Source organism: Natrix helvetica (genome assembly GCF_964273705.1).
Source record: "Natrix helvetica genome assembly, chromosome: 2".
Classification (NCBI taxonomy): domain Eukaryota; kingdom Metazoa; phylum Chordata; class Lepidosauria; order Squamata; family Natricidae; genus Natrix; species Natrix helvetica.
In genome coordinates, this window is record NC_138552.1 from 134,494,471 (window position 1) to 134,515,569 (window position 21,099).

The 21,099-nt window shown below is 41.6% G+C and overlaps 1 protein-coding gene across 3 annotated transcripts in view; it reads right to left on the bottom strand.

The window, feature by feature from the left end:
- Positions 1–10,487: 10,487 nt before the first annotated feature.
- Positions 10,488–21,099, bottom strand: part of SNAP25 (synaptosome associated protein 25) — a 63,966-nt gene continuing 53,354 nt past the window's right edge. For all 3 annotated transcript variants that reach the window (XM_081943687.1, XM_081943689.1, XM_081943688.1), the window contains exons 6-8: positions 16,808–16,933; positions 12,965–13,109; positions 10,488–12,062 (exon numbers count right to left, since the gene is read on the bottom strand). In XM_081943687.1, coding sequence (XP_081799813.1) covers positions 11,994–12,062; positions 12,965–13,109; positions 16,808–16,933 — 340 coding nt within the window. In that variant the 3' untranslated portion in view covers positions 10,488–11,993. The remainder of the gene's footprint in view (positions 12,063–12,964; positions 13,110–16,807; positions 16,934–21,099) is intronic.

Genomic DNA, 21,099 nt, shown 5'->3' on the forward strand with positions numbered 1-21,099 from the left:
TCAAGCCTCAGTCTTCTTTCGTAGGGGGTGTTACTTGGAACCCTGACACAAAACCCAAAAAAACAATAACTCAAGCCTGTGGTCCATGCAACATTAACCTCATTAACCTTTGCAGTATTCTAATATGCTTAGCTTGGGTCTAGACCTGCACTTGGTACAGGATTTCCCAACTCAGCCAATGTAATGCATGCAGCATATAAAAATAACTCAAAGAAGGATCTAAAAAATCCACAACATAACATACATTATAAGAAGACTTCCTAATGAAGGACATCAGAGAAGATCTGAGGGTTGAAATGAAGCCTTGAGTTCCCCCATGTGGGAATGTCAATGCAGTTTGAAATCAGCTTCTGGTTCAGAAATTGGAATGTAGTAGACTTTCTCAACAGATGTCGTGCCTTATTCTACGTATTCCTCTTGGTCTCTCGGATTTGATGGCTTTCATATGGATGAGCTGTTGGATGGTGGATGATGGGTTGGTTTTCTTAGTGCCTTTGCGGGACTGAAGAAGGGACATTTGGCACAGAGGAAGTGGCTCTCATACTCTTCTCTCTCCAAGCTGTAGCTTTTTCTCCTTTCTCTAGTGGAATCTAGGTTAACATGTGACTTCCTTGAAGAGGATCTAACCATCCCTGGCCTCAGCCCAGGAGCTAGAAGCAGCCAGCTAATAAAATAAAAAGCTAGCAAACCTTCTGCTTTTAAAAAAATATATTAAGTGACCTGTCGTTTCCCCTTCCCAAAATAATTCTGACAGGCTTTGTAAAATTCAGTTGCAATTAAGGATTTTTTAAAATATCATTTCATTTCAGTCTGAATGCTAGCCTAACAGTGAAACCTGTCTAGATTACTTGAGGCAATAATGGAAATTTTCCTCTTGAATGCACTAGGCACATTAAGGTGGAGCTGAAGTATTTCATGAAATGGTGAGATCAGAAGCCAACATCCCCCAAACTGTCTTCCAAATGGAGAGCCATTATATTGTGTTTTTCCTCATTTTTCAGAATTAGAGTTAGTTAATATTAGAGAAATGCTATTCCATTAATGTTGCTGAGTACAGCTCGTTCTCAGATTATCTAGTTTTTATGCAACACAACTTTCAGAACTTGACCTTTTCTCTTTCCTCCTCACGTATATGTACCTATGTATATATGCTTCTTTCCCAAGTGGAAAGACTTGGTGGTTTTGCAACTTTTGCATAACTCTATTTAAAAATTAAAATGCAGCAAAACAACAATTGCTCTCTGCCCTAAAACTATGTCCTAGGTTGCCCCACATTTCTGCTGTGCAGAGGTATTGCATTGTATTATTATTGATTATTCCAAATACCATGCTGGTTAAAAATGGCAAGCATTGAAGCTTAGCATTTCTGGGGTTTGCCCAATTTGGGGAAACTACAAGTAGTCCTAGACTTACGACCACAAATGAGCCCAAAATTTCTTCTGTGAAGTGAGTTTTGCCCCATTTTATGACCTTTCTTGACATAGTTCTTAAGTGGATCACTGCAGTTGTTAAATTAGTAACCCGGTTCTTAAGTGAATCTGGATTCCCCATTGATTTTGCTTGCCAAAAGATGATCTCATGATCATCAGGACACTACAACCGTCACAAATATGAGTCAGTTGTCAAGCACCTGAATTTTGATCAGAAGACCCTGGGGATGCTGTAACGGTTGTAAGTGTGAGAAATGGTCATGTCACTTTTTCCAGTGCCATTGTAACTGAATGGTCTCTAAATGAACTGTTGTAGGTCAAGGACTACCTGTATTCTCTGTAGGTGCAGAGCACGGCCAAGGAAACAAGAGTCCCTTGGACTTTTTAAAATAAGATTTAATGCTATGAATTAGGGGTGAGAATACTGTACAGAGTCCCAAGAGCTTGAATGGAAGCTCTCCAGCCTCCCTTATTAGTGAATTCATTAAAGTGGAACCTCTTTGAAGCTTTGGAAATTCTTTTTTGTCGGCAGGATGTACTAAGAATCTGTTTCTTTGATAAGCCAGTTACAGTCTCTCCCATCTGCTGATTACTACATACTCCTCTTCCTTTCTTACAAAACCCTCCTACAGCACCGATGCCCTGAACAAAAATGACTGGCTCAGTCTCTGGAGAGTTCTAGCAGCCTGTACATGCTGCAACGACCTTGATTATTGGCTTATTCTTTTCTCTACCTCCAGACCTCTGGTGCTGAGTTGAGATATGACTAAGCGATCCCACACTGAGTTCCTAATCATGCAGAATGAAAGCAGGGGCAATGGTCAAAGCACTCGTGATAATGCCATGTTGCCAGCAGCAGAGAAGAATCTGTTGTAAGAATGGGTGCATCATTAATAAAACTGCCTCTTTTTCACATAGTGATTTCCAGGAGAGGATAGAGAGAACAGAAGTGCTGATCTTCATTTATTAGATACTAGCTGATAAGCCGGCATTGCCCGGGTATTTATTTATCCCAACCCTCCTTTCATGAATGTCGCAGCAATTTCTAATTTTGGATTTTCCCCCTTACCAGAGGGAGCCCCCTTGTGGTGTACTGTGAATCCGTTACCATGGCAACTCCACAGCGGTATACAGTAGAAGCCATTTTAAGGCACAACAGGCTGTATCTTAACGGAACACACACTCACAAGGGATGTTAGGGGTGTCTTACCTCCACAGTATTTGTTTCCAGAAGGTAAGTAATCTATGTACCATATTTGGTTGAAATTGCTCGAGACTTTCCAGAGTTATACTGGAACATACATTCATACATATACACACAGATATATATCCCATCTTTCATTGAGGAGCTCCAGGCTGTTAACATACCATTAATTTCTCTTATTGTCCTCCACAACAACCACCTTATGAAGTAAGTTGGGATGAGAGTGAGTAATTGCTCTTAAAGTTGCCCAGTGAGTTCTTGTGCCTGAGTAGGGACTAGAATGCGGGTCTCTCCACTCCTACCTCGACCCCTTAGCCCTACACCGTCTTGCTCTGGACTAAGAGATTGTGATCGTGTCAGTGCAGTTTTTCTCTTTCTGCACATTGAAATCAATGGAAAGAGAAATGGGGTGGAAAATCCTAAATATTAAAATAATTTGGGAAATGATACTTTAATCAGCCAGTTTCGCCACTTTTAAGGTAAATTAGTGATAAAGGTGCTTCTCCACTCCAAGGCATCATGATGACTCGGCTTACGACACTGGGCTTGTCAGCTGGAAAGCTGCCCCCAGGTTCGAGAACTGAGCATCACACAACAATGTGAGCACCTGTCTTTGCCTAACTCCTTTAAAGTGGCAAAACTGACCAATTAAAGTATCATTTCCCAAACCTAGCAGTTTGAAAGCATGCAAATGCAAGTTGATAAAAAGGTAACACTTTGGTGGGGAAGGAACAGTGCTCCGTGACCTCATGCTGACCACATGACCATGTAAATGTCTTCGGACACTGCTGGCTCATGACCTCAAAATGGAGATAAGCACCTCCCCCTGTTGTCAGCAACGACTAGCGGGAGTAAAATCTGTAGGGATTCCTTTCCTCCTTTCCCCCAGCACTGAGTTGTACTTTACTTGGGGCTCTCTCTATGTTCTTCTTCCCAGCAATGAGCTATGGTGAAAAGATGAATTGCATAAAGTTGAAAATGGACAGATGGAATAGCGGAGAGTTGGCGGTGATGATGATAGTGGCGTGGAAAAACCTAGCCAAAGTTCTTTGTTGTTTCTGCATTGAAACCACGATGATCTGGTGCCACTTTCCTGGGCTATTTTCTTCTCTCTTACAGACAACAACAAACAGGATATTTTTAAGAAGGAAATTGCACTTATATATTTTGAGATGAAAGCCCTCAGATCTCCATGGCAACATATATGCATCAACAGGGAGAAAGCTGAACATCTTGTTGTATTTGTCTGATTAAAAATGGACTATTTGTTTGAACCAGGGGAGGTGGGAGCTCGGTAAAAAGAGAGAGCTAATATTCTTGTTTGGTCCAGGATCTTAGAAGATCAGGAGGATGGTGTGTCCATGCATTGCAGCAACAGGTGGAGATCTCCAGAGACCAGCAACTGTGACCTAAAAGATCAGCTTTATTGGAGTTCAAAAGATTCCTTCAGAAGTGAGGCAACTCACCAAGAGTGATTTGTTTTGCCAACCTCAGCTCTCAGCAGTAAATCCTTGCTCAGGACCAAGAGCAGGATCCATCCTCTCTCTCATCTTTCCTTTTCGCCTTGTAAATAAGTGATACCTCAGAAACAAAAGTATTCTGATAGAAGGCAGGGAGAGCAAATCAAGGAAGGAATAGCATTCATTAAGCACCTTTGAAGGACAACCTGTAATGGGATGTATAGATCACCTTGGCAAAATTCTGGATGCTTCTTCTGTTAGGTGAAGTTAGATGCCAGAGATCTAAGCCTAAGAGATGTGTCTTTTCTCTTGTACCCAATCAAGCCAGGGGAGGGGGCAAGTTAAGAAAAAGAAAATGGACAGGCTTTTGAGAAAAACAGAAAGACATGGAAACGGCAAACTTAGGAAAGAACATTTTTCATTCAGCAGGCAAAGCCAACTGAACTCAGCCACAGCTAACATTTATTTCATGATCCCAAGCCATGGGTTTTTGTCAATTGCCTTACTATGGAGGTCAAAGGAAAGGAGAGTAGCTCAGCATAGAGCATATCTCGTGTTTGAGGCAGATTGAAACACTATTTGGGGAGGCAATTTTTTCATTATTATTATCTTCCCTTTAGTATTTTTTTTTTATAAATAACTCAAGGCAGTGAACGTACCCACACACCTTCCTCCTCCTAATTTTCTTCACAACAACAATTCTGAGGGTTGGGCTGTGAGAGTGTGACTGGCCCAAAGTCACCCAGTCAGTTTTCATAGCTAAGGCAGGGCTAGAACTTACAGTCTCCTGGTTTGTAGCCTGGTGCATTAACCACTAGCCTACCAGTTTAGTTTTATCTTCTCCTTCTGGCACCCCGTTTCTTAGATTGACAGATGAGCAACCCAAGGAAAGGATCCTTCCTTTTTCATCTGACAGTCAGAGATGTTCAATAATTTACCAATAGTCCTTTTTTTAAAAAAAAACCATTAGCAGCAACAATAGCAATTGACCTAAGCGTAAATCTAGTAATTTCTTTTCCTTTGCTTTTCTCTCCCTTTTTATGTGCTCTAGGACAGGGCTCTCCAACTTTGGCAACTTTAAACAAAGCTGGCTGAGGAACTCTGGGGGTTGAAGTCCACAAGTCTTAAAGTTGCCAAGGTTGGAGACCCCCGCTCTAGGACAAAAAGAATATAATGATTTGATTTTGCAGTATAAATTTTCCTTCCAGGACCTACTGCAAGATATTTGAAACCTTAACTTAACTTTTCCATAGCTCAACTCTCTGGAGTTTGGGGACAGGACAGGAGCTCATGACAAAGTTTTTTCAGCTATTGTACATCTTCTGGAACAGCCACACATCTACGGTACCATTTCAATGAATTGCGCTTCCCGTCACTATCAGTTACCACAGTCAGGGATTAAGGTGTGGTTTTACCGAACTGGAGAGCTCCAGTTTAGCGAAGGCTGATTTAAGAGACAGTGAAATCAGTTGTCAAATTGTAATGCCAGAAATGATGACATTTGCCCGCCAAAATGCATAATATTTCCAGTTTAATATTTCAGTGTCAAGTAGACTTCTTTCAGATGTTTGTGCATATTATGTCATGCTTGTTGGCTGAGAGTTGTACTCAATTGTTCTTTTGAACTTTAGAAGGTTCTTCCTCAGGGTCTCAGCAGACATTTAAGTGCATCTTCTATTGTTGGGGGGGGGGGGACACACACCAGATGCTTTTTAATATGATTTTGGCACATTTTGATGTTGTGATAAAATTGTTGCCTGCCTTAAACCTGGGCATGTTATTCAGTCCAAATAAATGAAAATATCTGGACAGCTTTACATCAGAAATCAACGCAAGAGCAGCCAATAACAGTGTCCTAATATCTCCAGAGAAAACTCTACTGGGGATCAGGTGCTTTTCACCATATTTTGCTACTCTCCGTCCTAATTGTCCCTCAGACATCTGTTTTGGTTAAGAAGAATTCTGGCTGGTTAATGTATTCTGGCTTGTATGAACGTTTAAGAATTACCTTTCTTTCCCAGATCTTCCTAGTCAGAATTCAAACTTGTTCTCCTGTTCTTCAAAATGCTAGACAAAACTGCTCCAAGTATTTCCTCTTAGGAAGTCTGAAGAGACAGCAGTCATTTCAAATGCCTTCACAAGAAGTGAAAAGTACATAATTTCCATCACCATGTATTTGTCTTCTGGTTGGCTGAATTTCCAACATCTCCCTTTATAGCAAAACATTTTCAAAGGTGTAGAAAATCCAGCCAACCACAAGATAAATCTATGGTGATGGGAATGATTCTACTTTGTTACTTTTGCAGAGGCATGTGATAAGACTGCTGTCTCTTCAGGCATTTGTCTATTATGGGAACATAAAGACTGCAGACTAGATGGGGATTGTATTGACCCAAACAGACTTGCTGCATAATTTGGGAGTGTCATCCTAGACCAGTGATGGCAAAGTTTTTGGGCTCAAAAGCTTCCCTCTCTCGGTCATCCTGCCTCCATTCCTCCCTGGTAACAAGCCATCCCAATCCTGAGGGGTCCTGGGCTGCCTCATCCTGTTCCTCCCCACATTCCTCTGAAGCCAACGAAGCCTCCCCCTCGATCTCCATCAACTCTAGCTGCGGTTTGTCCTCCTCTGCAGATTCAGGCTTTGATGGGGGCATGACAGTCAAGGTTGGGCCTGAGGTAGAGACTTGGGTCTTGAGTTCAGCCCTAGCCCTAGCACCTCTGCTGCCACTCAAAAAGTCACTTTGCACTTCCTTGCAAAGTAGCAGTATTACATAAGTGTGCTTCGTACGATTGCTTGGCACGATTGCTCCCACCATGCAGTGGTCCTCAGGATTAGCCATGCACCACTTACTTTCAGGCTGTATTCGTTTTCTGTTGACAGGCATCTGCAGCCTACCCAAGGCTGCTCGAGGTTGCATGAGATCTTCATTTGTAAAGTGGCTTTGGAGAATGCTCTTCTACGCACTCTGCTGTCTCCAAAAACCATGTGAAAGCACATCCATGCTCATGGAATTTTCAGGGGGTCTGGAGGCCACATGAGAGCACGGCCCTCTCCCATGACTTCCAGAGGGTCTGGAGCCCATATGAGAGCACATCCTATTCCCATTCAGCCCCTGAAGTCTCTAAAATTGTGCAAGAAAGGGGAATGATTTCAAGAAGAATTGTTATCAGGGATTGATAAACACTGGTGGGTCACCTAAAATGTCATAGCATGTCACTTTTGACATGTGTCATAAATTGGCCATCACTGTCCTAGACCAGTGGTCCCCAACCTCTGGTCCATAGTCTGGCATACCCCCTCTGGTCCACAGAAATACTTTTCTCCACCGAATCGGTCTCTGGTACTCAAAAAGTTAAGGGGTCACTGTCCTAGACTAAGAGTTTCATATGAAGAGAAAGAACCTGGACCAGACTGTTGCCTGCCCTTAACTGTTTATGCTTGGATATATCCCATGCATGGAGTCTCCAAGCAGTGCACAGGAGAAAGACTGTTGGTCTTACCTGAACGGTAGTTCTCTGTGTGCTGCGGGAGACTCCATTCCCACCCAGTTCCACCGATCCTGGATCAAAGAGTGCTTTCATAAATTACTATTGTGTAGTAATTGCACTTTTTCTAGGACTGGAAGGCCCTACTTACAGTCATTCACATCTTGGTCAGCTCTCATCTGGATAACTGCAGTGTATTGTATATGGGACTACTCTTGAATATCATTCAGAAGCTACAGTTGGTTCAGAACACAGCAGTGTGAGTACACCTTGGTACACCTATATAATACTGATACTTTGCAGGCTGTACTGGTTACCAGTGGGCTTCTAGTACAATTCAAGGTGCTTAGGTTGTAATTTCCGTTGCCTGTACAATAAGATCTGGCATGCTCCAGGTTTCATCAGTTGAATGTCACTGTTGCTGGATCTACTATTATGTGGGTGACTCAATGGTTATGAAACTGGGACTTAGACTGATAAAGGTCTACAGCTTGGCAGTTTGAGACCTGAGTGCCATGAGATGGAGTGAGCTCTTGTCACTTGTCCCAGCTTCTGCCAACCGAACAGTTTGAAAAAATGCAAATGCAGGCAGATGAATAGGTACTGCATATAAGTATGCAGGAAGGTAACAGCTTTCCATGTTTCGCTGTACATTTCGGGCTATGGCCTGATGTCATGCTGGCACATGACCATGAAAACATCTCCAGACAATGCTGGTTATTTGGCTTAAGAAATGGAGATGAGCACTGCCCTTTAAAGTCAGTCGTGACTAATGGGGTAAAACCCCCAGGGACATCTTTACTTGTATTCCCCTCCAGATCTGGATGATTCTGACCCTGCGTAACTTCTGAAAGGACTCTGAAAACTTGGCTTTGTCCAAAGCATTGGTCAAGAGGTTGTGTAAGTCCATCTTGATTGCTTCTGATTATTTGAATTGTTTTTAGGGCAGTACGTTTTATTATGTTTAATGGAGGAGAGTTATTTGTTGCTTTTAGCTGTATTCAGTCATATGTTGTATCTGGCTATTCCAAGCAATGGCCCAAAGGTATTTCTTTTCATCAACTAATTTTTCCTACTAATACCAGCACACCACAGGGAGGCTAATGGACTAAATATGACAAAAGTTGAATTGTATCCACGATTTCCTACACTGGACCTCCTTCCTTGGTTTTTGGCAATTGCTGTTTAACAGGTGGTTCTTCAGTGAAGCCTTTGTCACACATGCTTGTATCCTACAGCAGGAAGAGGCAGGCAACTTGTGCCCTCTGCAAATTTTGAACTATAATTCCCATAGCCACTTTCTATCACTCAATGTAATTGAAACTGTCTGGAGTAAAGCCGAGCATCTTCTAAAAGCACTGATTTATCTATTTCTGTCTTATTCATATTTTAACTAAAATATGCTCTTTTGTTCTAAGTAGAGTTTCCTGTTACAGTTATATGGTTGAGCAGTAAAGCACATGGTGACTGTACTTTTTCGTTGCTCTATGTGGTGTTTTATATAAACAGAATTTCTAACAGATTTCCCAATCCTGTCTCAACTGTTTAAAGAAGGAAGTATCTGAATCAAAGTAAAATCTTCCCAAGCCAAAAAGGGGTATATATGTGTGTGTAACAAAAGGGTGTATATGAAGAAGAGGAAAGGGAGAAGAATGCAACACTGGATTCTTCCTTCTGTTGCATTTTGATGCAGGGTTATTAACCTCACTCCGCATCTCAGCATTACATCTGGAAAGTATTGTTCATTTGGGCCCCCTATTAGTTCAAGAAGTAAGGCCCTTCCTTTGCTATGAATTACAGGGAAAGCATGGAGTCAAATAGAATAGCTGGCATCTCCAGTTGCCCCTTAGCAACCAAATAGGGTGGGGTGCATGGGAAAATGATAATGTGTCCAAGAGTTTGTGCCCAAGTTCATATCCAGCACATGAGATAAAGAAAAACGATAAATAAGACCGAGTTTCAAGACTGATATGTAGTCGCAGATTAAATGTTTCCATTCTTTGTTTTTTTCTAAATGAAGGGTACCATTCAGTTGGCTGAAGCTCTTTTACTCATTGTTTATCTGCTAAAAGGCCAGAAATGAACAAAGTGAACTCATTTTCCCAGCTGCTTCTGCCTAGTAGCAACACACACGTGTGTATAAAACTATCCCTTGTTTTTCCTCCCCATCTCATGGAAGGAAAAAGTATCTTGGTGTAAGTAGTTTAGACTAAAGAAAGCATGGAAAGCAGAGGTAGTATTCAGCCGGTTCTCTCCGGTTTGGGCGAAAAGGGTAGCGGCGGCTGCAGGAGGCTCCGCCCACCTGCCCTGACGTAATGCTTGAGCACTGCGCATGCACAGAAGGTGGTGCACATGTGCAGATGAAGTGAGTGAAGCGACCACGCTCACATTTGCGAATCGGTAGGGAAGGTAAGTGACTCCCACCTCTGATGCAAAGAATTAAAATTTCTCTCTCTCTTCCTCCAGTGCTTCAGTCAAAAGTGAAGCCTTTCCTGCCTCTCTCCGTATGATAATAATACTGTTCCTCTGTGTTGCTACATCAGAATCTGCTCCTTCTACCTACTGTTGAGGACTAAATGAAATGTTCTCTGAGTGTCATATCCTAATTTTTATTCTAATCTTGCAAGGATTGGAATGCATTTCATTTGACTCCTTCTGACCCAACTTCAACCTTATTCTGAGTGACCGTACATCAATGAAACTAAATAACATCCCTCTAGTCAAAGGATTTGTTTTCCTGAGTGGGAGTTTTGCTTTTAAAACTGTTTATACTGTGCAGGGAAACCCAAACTTATATTTTGTGAGAATTGTTCAAAGGAATCAATTCATGGCACACAATTTCCAGCGAGCAGAAAATAACCAGGTAGGAGTGACACAGACTGATGGATGAAAAAAGGGCTTAGCAAGTCGGAGGGCTATAGTTTTTAATATTTTTAAACTAGCTACAAAATGTCAATCACATCACAAACTGACAGGAGACAGAAGGAATTTCATATTACATGCGGCAACTATATTTAATCTCACAGTTTTATCTAGAAGTCATTCACGTAAGATATTTTTATTTTGTTTTATTTTAAAATCAATAACAGCTACTAAACATCGCCGTGATTTTGGTATGCATAGCTCTAGATAAGCAACAGAGAACTGTATTAATAACAAACCACATGGGGGAAGGAAGGAAAGAAAAGAAGAAAAGGTGTCTGTGTTTGTGTGTGTTTGTGTGTGTGTGCGTGCACGCCAAAGGGTGTGTGAGAAAGAGAGAGAGAGAGAGAGCTAGAAAGATACAGCCTTATAAAAATTACATTTCTCTGCAACATTTCATATGGTAGCCATCCCTCCCCCTGAAAAAAGACATTTTTTGAAAGCAGCAGACAAACTCTATATATTACACTTATATCTTATTTGCTGATGCTTTTTTGTTGTTGTTTGTTGTTGTGTTTCAGCCAAATGTTTTATTTGCTGGCAATGATGAAATGATAAGTGCCAGATCCAATTATTTGGTCTTAAATGAGGTGAACGAAAAGAATGGGGGGGGAAAAAGAGGAACCAACATCTTTATATGGAAAAATAAGATGATGCTACTGCAGACTTGCTGGTATAATATAGTCCTGACAGGGTCCCAATACCAAGCATGCTAATTTTTTTGTTTTCTTTTGTTGTCACTGATGTTATTACTGCCATGGAAAAGTCTCACTTAAGTTAAAGAGTCTAAAAGTCTATTTTTTCATGCAATAAATGCATAAATCACATCACTGTTTGCTTAGTGCAATGCTTGTTATAAGTTATATAATTCCACATTGTTTTATTATGAACTTAGAACAACGGATGACAGCAGTGGAGAAATTGGAGGAACATGAGGTTCTTAAGTGCTTAAACAACCATGATGTTCAAAGAAGAGACTTCTGGGGGGGCAGCTCTGTGAAATGTTAACAGTTTTACAAGAACAATACTGTATAGTTCAAGGTTTAACAGCACGTTGAGCATTCCTACATTTTGTTTTTCATTTAGCAGAAACGTCATAATTTTAAAAAAGAAAAAGAAAAGAAAAAAAAGAAACAAACCCACCAACCAAAAATGGACAGAAAATGCAAGGGGCAGACTGGATTGGAGGGAGGGAGGGAGAAAGGAAAAACCCAACAAATAAATAGAACATAGTCATGGGTTATAGCCATTAAATCAGTACTATATACATACAACCTTTGGAAAGGAAGAGGTCTGGGAAATAAAAATAAATTTACAAGTATTATTTTTGGAAAGCTGACAACTTACACAGGACAACATTTACAGAGGGAAGGAAGGAGAGGGGCTGATATGTGCACGTATGCAAACCTAGTTGGTAAATACCATGAGAAAAAGCATGAGATTGCTCCCCTCGGGGACAGTGTGTGTAGAAGGATTGGCCCCTGGTTGCCTTTAACTGCTGCCCAGCATCTTTGTTGCACGTTGATTGGCTTCATCAATCCTGTTTTTGTTGGAAACAGCCTGAATTGGAGAAAAGAAACATGGAGGAAAAGGGTGAAGATGGCAATATTGTCAAGAAAGTTGTACTAGAGTAATGGGTATCTGGGGATCCAATCCCAGAAATGTGTGACAGTCTAATGCAGGCTATATTAATACTAAGTAGTAAGAGTAGAGTAGAGTAGAGTAGAGGAGAGGAGAGGAGAGTACAATAGAATGAACTGGAAGTGACTCTGGAGGTCTTCTAGTCCAGCCCGCTACTCAAGCAGGAAAACCTATACCATTTTAAATAAGTGACTGTCTAGTCTCTTCTTAAAAGCCTCCAGTGATGGAGCTCCCACAATGTCTGAAGGCAAGCTATTCCACTGGTTAATTGTCTTCACTGTTAGGAAGTTTCTCCTTAATTCCAGGTTGCTTCTCTCTTTGGTTAGTTTCCAACCATTGTTTCTTGTCCTGCTCTCTGGTGCTTTGTAGAATAATGTCTCAGATTCACGCACCAACACCATTCCTGTTATGCTTATCTGTCTCCTTCATGCATAATTATTTCAATGATGATTGAAATAAAATAAAAAATATTTCAGATGATTGAATAATAAAAAAATGGTTTTAATCTCGGCCTCATTGGACATTGAGGGTCCCTTAGTGGGCTCTGAGCTTGTTTGCTTTCTTGCAGATATTTCATTACCCAAACTAGGTAACAACATAAGCGCTACTCCTGATGATGTTACCTAATATGGGTAATGAAACGTCTGGACGAAAGCAAGCAAGCTCAGAGAACACCAAGGGACCCTCATGTCAACCCTGAGCTGCAAATGTTCTCCTTTATCCTTGGAAGTTATTAGAAAAATATTTTTACGAATGGTTTTGAACCAGAAAGCATCTGGACCAACTATGAATATTGATGCCAGTGGCAGCTCATCTCTTACCTTCTCCATGATCCTGTCCATTTGGCGATTCTGTGTATCAATCTCATTGCCCATATCTAGAGCCATGTGACGGAGGTTTCCAATGATGCCACCGACTTGTTCCAGGTTTTCATCCATCTCACCTTCTCGGGCATCATTTGTTACCCTGCGGAAGAATGAGAATTAAAACTGGACTGAACCATATCCAAGGCTTGGATGTTTATCCAAAAGTGAAGCTTCTTTATTAACGCAAAGGAATGCTATTTGATGGCCATATCTAAGATTTTCTGGGCTTGTATAAAGACAAACAATGAGCAAAATAAAGGGATAAAGCAGTGGTGAAATTCATTTTTTTTTACTATCGGTTCTGTGGGTGTGGTTGGTGGGCGTGGCAGGGGAAGGATACTGCAAAATCTCCATTCTCACCCCACTCTGGGGACAGCCAGAGGTGGTATTTGCTGGTTCTCTCAAAATTTCCACTACCAGTTCTCCAGAACCTGTCAGAACCTGCTGAATTTCATCCCTGGGATAAAGGATATAATCTTCCACAACTTCCACAAGTTGAATATTGTGTCAGAATACGACTTTAAATGCATAGGCCTACCTTTTAGGCTAATTATAGAAGTCACAGAAGAACCAGCAGGATGTCAGGACACAATAAGTGGGAATACTCATTCCCACATTGTCGCACATTGTCACTCCTTTCTGCACATATTTAGTGAACATTATCAGAGCAACCTACATATCGGTTCATTCTAGAGGGGTTTTTTTTTTTTAAAAAAACAACTTTATGTTATTAGCAAATGAGGTGACATTACATGCAGAGAGTTTCCTGGTGCCTCAAAGGATTTTTCTTTTTCTGAAGGAAAAGATGTTGGACCTGGATAAAACCACCATCAAGCCATATGTTCTACTCAATGCCAGAATCCTAATTAAAGCTTCTGAACAGATGGCGGCCCAGCCTTTGCTTGAACACATCCACTGAGGGGAAGATATTCCGCTGGGGAAATGGTTCTACTGCCAACCTACTTTTACTGTGAGGATGTTTTCTCTAATAGCTCACCAGAAGTTGCTTTCTTGAAATGTAAATCCATTATTTTATATTCTGTACTCCTGAAAGAATACAGAATAGTTCTTGACTTTTTACTATGCAACATTTTTTTTCCAAAATGGGAGGATACTATTTTATCTTACTATTTCATCTTTTCCTTGTCCCTTCTGTATAGTCTTCAAAGAACTTAGATTCTAATCTCCAATCATCCTCATTTATTTATCCCCATCTTTCTCTTTCTCTCTCTCCATCTCTCCCTCCTTCTGTCTCTCATCTCTCATTTATCTATCCTTTATTATTTTTACAAATAAACTCAAAGCAGCAAACATACCTAATACTCTTTCCTCCTATTGTCCCCCTCACAACAGCCCTGTAAGATGAGTTGGACTGAAAAAGGGTGATAGGCCCAAAGTCATCTAGTCACCTTTCATGCCTACGTCTGGACTATAACTCAGTTTCCTGGTTTGTAGGTCTGATGCCTTAACTCAGGGGAATTCTGGGAGTTGAAGTCCACAAGTCTTAAAGTTCCCAAGTTTGGACACCCCTGCCTTAACTACTAGATTAGCCCTATTTCTCTATTTTTATATTAGCTATTTGTCTTTTCTCAACCCTTTTCAGTTTATCTGAAATCCAAAACTGGATGCAGTAGTTGGAACGGGATCTGGTTACCACAGTAGAAAAGAGAATTTTACTTTCCATTATTTGGAAATGATACTTCGGTTGATGTTCAGAGGTTTAAAACTGCATTTACCCTTTTTTCTAACTACTGCACTCCCGCTTCCTATTTAGATGTTTGATAAGTACAGTAACTACATAAATATGATAACTTTTTAACATTTTGCTTGTTTCATCAGTTACATTTGTCTGAGTCAGTGCAAAAGATGTGTGCGCTGGTTTGCACACATCATGCATAAAACAATTAGTTTTCTGGTTTTGTTGCAGGGGTGGGCTTCAAAAATTTCAGCAGCAGATTCTCTGCCTGGTTGCTGTGTGGGTGTGGCCATGGTGGGCATGGACTAACTGTCCTTCTGCACCACTCGGGGAGGGGGCATTTTTGCCTTCCCCACGCTCCAGAGGGTTTCCTTGAGCCTCTGGGAGGGCGAAAACTGCCTCCTCTAGGCTCCAGAGGCCAGGGGTGGGATTTGGAGCTTCTCCAAGCCGGCTATAACATTAGCTACAGGTTCTCCTGAACCCGGGAAAACTCATAGCAGCCCACCCCTGTTTTATTGCCTCTCCTCTTCAGTGTGACACTCTTTAGCGTGACACCAACAAACGGAGCAAACACCTAATAGTTGGGAAGGCTGACTGTCACATTTTACCTGGGGGTTGGGATTTCAAGGTTGGTTGGTTTGCTCCACTTTTCATATCCTGGACAAGTGCCAAATTGAAATAATTTGAAATAGAAACATGGAAAAATAAAAGGTATGGGAGGAATTTGTTTCCTACGTGATCATTTATTTCATTTATTAAACTTATATGCCGTCCATCTGGTCAAAGGCAATTCTAGGCAACTTACAATCAATTATGGGGGAGGGGGGACCCTCAAAAAATTAAGTGCACATGGAGAAGGCCAATAATGAAGAGAAACAGCTGGCTAGTGGTGAAGAGACAGAAAGAGGGGTTGCCCATGACTACAAAACATACTACTGATCATGCCCACCAGAGGTGATCTGCCCTTGCCTTTAAGCTAACGGGTGACAAAGGCAGATTTTACACAATTTAATAACCTAGAATAGTGTTGGCTTAGAGGGAAAATACCATTTGTGCACTTAGAAATGGCTTAAGAATGTTTCTTCCATGAGGTAAGGATGAGTTACTTATGCCTGGATGCATAATCTAACAATTCCAGGGAGAAGGCGGGAGTGGTTGGCGTATGATAGTGTCGTGATTAACTGCAAGTGGAGCCATGCAGGACCTATGTTTTCACGGGTATCAAACTTCAGTCCTTTCCAGTGGTGGGATTCAACAATTTTTTTACTACTGGTTCGGTGGGCGTGGTGTGACTTGGTGGGTGTGGCTTGGTGGGCGTGGCAGGGGAAGGATACTGCAAAATCCCCATTCCCTCCCCACTGCATGGCAAGGATACTGTAAAATCCCCATTCCCTCCCCACCCCACTAACCTACTTTCCAGCTCCATTCTCTTGTGCAGGGCAACAGAAGAAGACCCAGCCGATCAGCTGGGACTCTGATCAGCTGGCACTCGGGAGGCAGCGAATAGATGGGGTGGTATTTGCCAGTTCTCCACACTACCCAAGTTTCTGCTATCAATTCACTAGAACGGGTCAGAACTGGCTGAATACCACCTATGGTCCTTTCCCTTCATCCTGCTGTCGGTAATTGCCTGGTCGAATACCCCTCTCTAGTTGAAGGGGACTATGCCAGAATAGGAACTGAGTATCTCTTCCTTTTTTCGGTCATTTCTTAGCATTATTATCTATGAGAAAAGATGGAGGATCTTTGATTGCCTTGTCATTCCCATCCCTACTAAATCTCTTGGCTCTAGGGATACACCGCTAAAAACCTTCTAGCTTTCAAATGTCTATCAATTTGGGTAAGGGGTGGTGGTGGGGAGTCTCCCAATTGATGCTAATGTTTAGAATCCCTCCTAAATATTCAAGAGAATGTTGATGGAAATTTCTGGTACAGCTTGACTAATGAATTTTGGCTGTACAAACTGGGAATAAACACTAACACTCTCAATAGGACCATCTGGAGACACTTCTCCAGAATGCCAGTAACAGGAAAGAAGGAAAGGAAGACTGCATTTTTAAAAGGAAAAAAAGAAGGAAGAATAAAATCTTCAAAATCCTCACCTGCGGATAAATCCACCACTGATGGCCATCTGTTCTCGTTCATCCACCACACGAGCAGGCTGGCTGGCTACAACTCCATCTTGATTGTTGCCCCAGGCTTTTTTGTAAGCATCACTTGATTTAAGCCTATGCAAAAACAGGAAGTGAGTAACAAGGCAGCAAGAGCGGGGAGAGCCAACCGTAAAACATCTTCTCATTTGTTTCAAGCTAAGAGCTGAGTCAAGCAAATGGATTGTTTTTGATAAAGGGGGCATTCTGGTATACCGATATATCATAAAGTGGAACAAAAGCATTTCCTTTCTTTTTATTTGTTGCTTGCAAATTTCATTTCCAATAGTGTCAATCATCATCATGGCCAAGTTGGTGGCTTTTGGAGGGTGGACTTGCTTGATTTACACAAGAATAAACAAACACAACTAGGAAACGTTCAGCTGGGTTTTTTTCATGACACGTGTGTATCTGGACACCAAACGCAGGGACTGCACTTCTAGACAGACAAGAAAACAGAACTGCAAAGGGAAGTGTGTACATCACATCACAGTAAGACATTGTCTTAGATTTTAAAAAAAGACCAAGATGAAACAAAAACAGACTCAGCCTCCTTTTAAGCAAGGCTCCTTTCTTGATCATGGGGCACAAAGAACTTTTACATCCAACATTTTTTCCTATGGGATACTAGAAGAATGGAGATTCACAGAGGCTTCTTTGCCATAAGGCATGATGGGGCAATTTGGCAAGACATTTTAATAATATATCGGTACTTGGAGAGAGTAACTATAGATCTAGAGTTGATGTACAAACCTTTATTCACAGAGACAGAAAGTAAAATCAGGCCATATTGGGATGAATGCAGGGAAGTAAAGAAAGAATGCAAGCATGTATTGCAGTTGAGCTTCAGAAAGGGAAATTCCTCTAAGTAGGTATATAGAGAGAGATATTTCATGCACCAGGTTCAGGCATGAATAAGAAGCGTTCTTGAGAAAACACAGTTGCCCCCGTGGTCCAACATTCTCTTAACACACTAGCAGTTACACAGCCTACACAACAAAGTGGGATGCAGGCAAAAATGGATCTTCTGTTACGGTGAGAATCTAAAACATCAGGTCATATAAAGTTTTTAGTGAGTTAAATAGGCAATTTTTTTTCAGAGGAACCATTTTTGACTGAGTCTCCACAGGGGAATTAAAATCCAGGCATACCAGCGATAACAAGCAATATAGTTTTAATGTATGCAGCATCCTTGTATATTTTAATGGTAGAAGTGTTGGAGATTACAAATTGAAATTACTGTCAAACCTGGTGGGTTGTTAGAGCCTAAACAGCATCAGTTTCAGCAAAGCATGTTCCTTAAGTTTGTACATGAAAACAAGCTCTCCTCCAAAACAGAAAATGTCCAGCCATGTTAATAAACCTCCACTATATGCCCAAACTGGCACTAATTAAAAGCTTTCTAAAGACAGCAAACACAACTGTTCAAACATTCCTTTGGCTTCTCATTTCAAGCAGGGCTAGTTGTTAACATGTTTTGCAGCCTGCATGTTGCTTTGTAATCATTTTTTTTTTTTTTTGGTCAGAAGTCAATTGACCTTCTTTTGAACAAGTACATGAGTAAAATTCCACTGCAGAGCTCCAATCCTATGAATGTCTCCTTGCTGGTAAACCTAACAGGATGTGCTCCAAGGAACATGCACGCAAAAATAATAAAAACTACGTGCTACGATAGTGCTACAATAGTTTTTGGTGTTAATGTGTAAGACGAGGCTGATAAATTGGATTAAATACAGCAGTAAGAGTGGAATGCTATTTGGAAAATTAGGTATGCCCCATGCTCAGTAATATTTGGAACAATTTTTTTTTTCAAATAGGACACGAACAGTGTGTCATCTTAACCAGAGGTGATAAGGAGGTGGCATTCAGGCATTGCTAGAAGGCCACACATTTGTCCACCTCTGCTTGAGCTGCTGATTGACTACATTTTTTCTCTTTACATCACTATTTGACTAACCAGTTTGGTCTGTTCTTCCATTCAGGGTTTCTGTTTCTCAATAGGTACAGGTTGCTCTGAAACTATCTTGATAAAGTATGTAGACTTAAGCAGGGGTGGGCTGCTGGGGGTTTGCAGGGGTTCAGGAGAACCTCTAGCAGAGATTCTGTGCACTTCGAAGAACCTCCAAGACCCACTCATTGGCTGGTCCCACCCACCCCACCCCTCCCCTCCCACGCGGCCCATTTTGGATGTAGGTAAGTGCAGGGCGCACAGGGAGACTCAGGGAGGGCATAAAACAGGCTTACCGGAAGTTTGGGAAGTCCGGAAATGGTCCGTTTCCGGCCTCTAGAGCCTGGGAAGGCCGTTTTTGCCCTCCCGGAGGCGCAAAGAAACCCTCTGGAGTCTGGGGAGAGCAAAAACGCCCCCCGCCATGGTGCAGGAGGCTGACTAGGCCATGTGCAGCATGGCCATGGTCACCCAGCAACCGGGCAGAGAACCCCTTGTTAAAAATTTTAAAACCCACCCCTGTTAATGAGAGCCAGTATGGTGGTCAAGGCATCAGGCTAGAAAATGGAAGACTGTGAGTTCTAGTTCCACCTCGAGCACAAAGCCAGCTGGGTGATTTTAAGCCTGACCCTTTTTCTCACCCCTAAGAAGGCGGCAGTGGCAAATCATTTCTGGGAAAAACAAATTGCCAAGAAAACTGCCCAGGGACCTCTCTAGGCAGATCTCGAGAGTCAGATGTGTTTGAATGGAAGAAAAAAAATAGACTTACTATTTATTATGTTCAGCATTACTGTTTCTCTTTTTAGAATTTCCTGATAACTCTTGCTACTCTCATTCACGTCTTTGCCTTTCAATGACACAATTGAGCCCCAAAGTTCCACTGCGGTCTTTTTACTTGGGATGGAATTGAGTGTAAGGGAAGCCAATCCTCAGTGCAGAAAGTCTAAGTCAAACTGGCAGCACTGAATCATTGCGTCTGAAAGGGGATAAGTGTAGAAAAGCTGCACAAAGAGACTTCTCTCTTTATTCTTTAAGACAGCGTTCCTGAACCTTGGGAACTTTAAGAGGAGTGAACGTCAACTCCCAGAATTCTCGGGAATATTGAGAAACACTGCTTTAAGACACCTGACTGGTTTACAAGGCTTTAAACCAGGGGTGGATTCCGGCAGGCACTACTTCCTGTTTGCTCGTGTGCGTGCTTGATGCATGCTGTGTGCGCATGTGCAGCGCAATAAAAATTGTTCCGCGCATGTGCAGAAATGATAAACAAGATGGTGGCACCTACTGTAGGTGCCACCATACAGTGCCGCCCTGAGAACCAGTTCGGGGATGTGGCAGGCCTGGGTCGCTGCCAGTTCCAGCGACCCAGGCCGCCAAACCATTACCAGTTCAGCCGAACCGGTTGAACCAGTAGGAACCCATCACTGCTTTAAACAGGATTACTTGGGAGGGGCAGATTCCGTCTTTCTGGGTCAATGTAAGAAATATAGCTGCCCCCAAATATTTTTAATTTAAAAAAACCTGCCCAGCCTCTTCATGTATCATAAAACAATCTGAATACTGGATGGAGCAGTCTAATTATTACAATTATTACTCATTCCTGATGTCTGAGCAAATTAAAAAAAGGTCTAGATTATAAACCCAAAGCTACAGTACATTTACAAGGCCACATGCACCGGTACATGCTCACATGCAAACAGATATTCACCATTCTGGGCCTGTTTTAATATTTATAAATGTTTTAATCATTCATCCGTGCAATAATTCATCCCACGCTAAATCTCTTATTTATCTAAGCACGCATTCTTTCTCCTCGATGTCCTCCCCTTAAAGCTGATACACCCATTTTATTATGCTGCACTTTCATTTCATGGCAGGAATACGGAAGCAGGTCTAATACATTTCAACATTTTTTTCTTGGTGTCACGCTACACAGTGGAGAGCTGCTTATGAGCAAAATGGATCCAGGGTTGTTTTTTTCCCTGACAATATTTTACTTTCCTGTAGCTTGGGATCCAATAAGGAAAACAAGATGTATCTCCAGATCCAAATAATCGTTTTATGTATTTCTGAGCCGTGAATCGTGGTCAAGAAGTACTGGTTTAAAGGCTGTTCAGAGGAAGAAAATATTACAAGGGGTCCTCATAATTTTAGAAACATAAATTGTTTAATTGCTGCATAGTACACACTATAAAATGTTGAAATCGTCATCATTGAAAAGTGCCTACAGTAATTTTTTTTTTACTATGGTATGCCTGATTTTAATGCATCTACTATAATCCTACTATTGTCTACACCA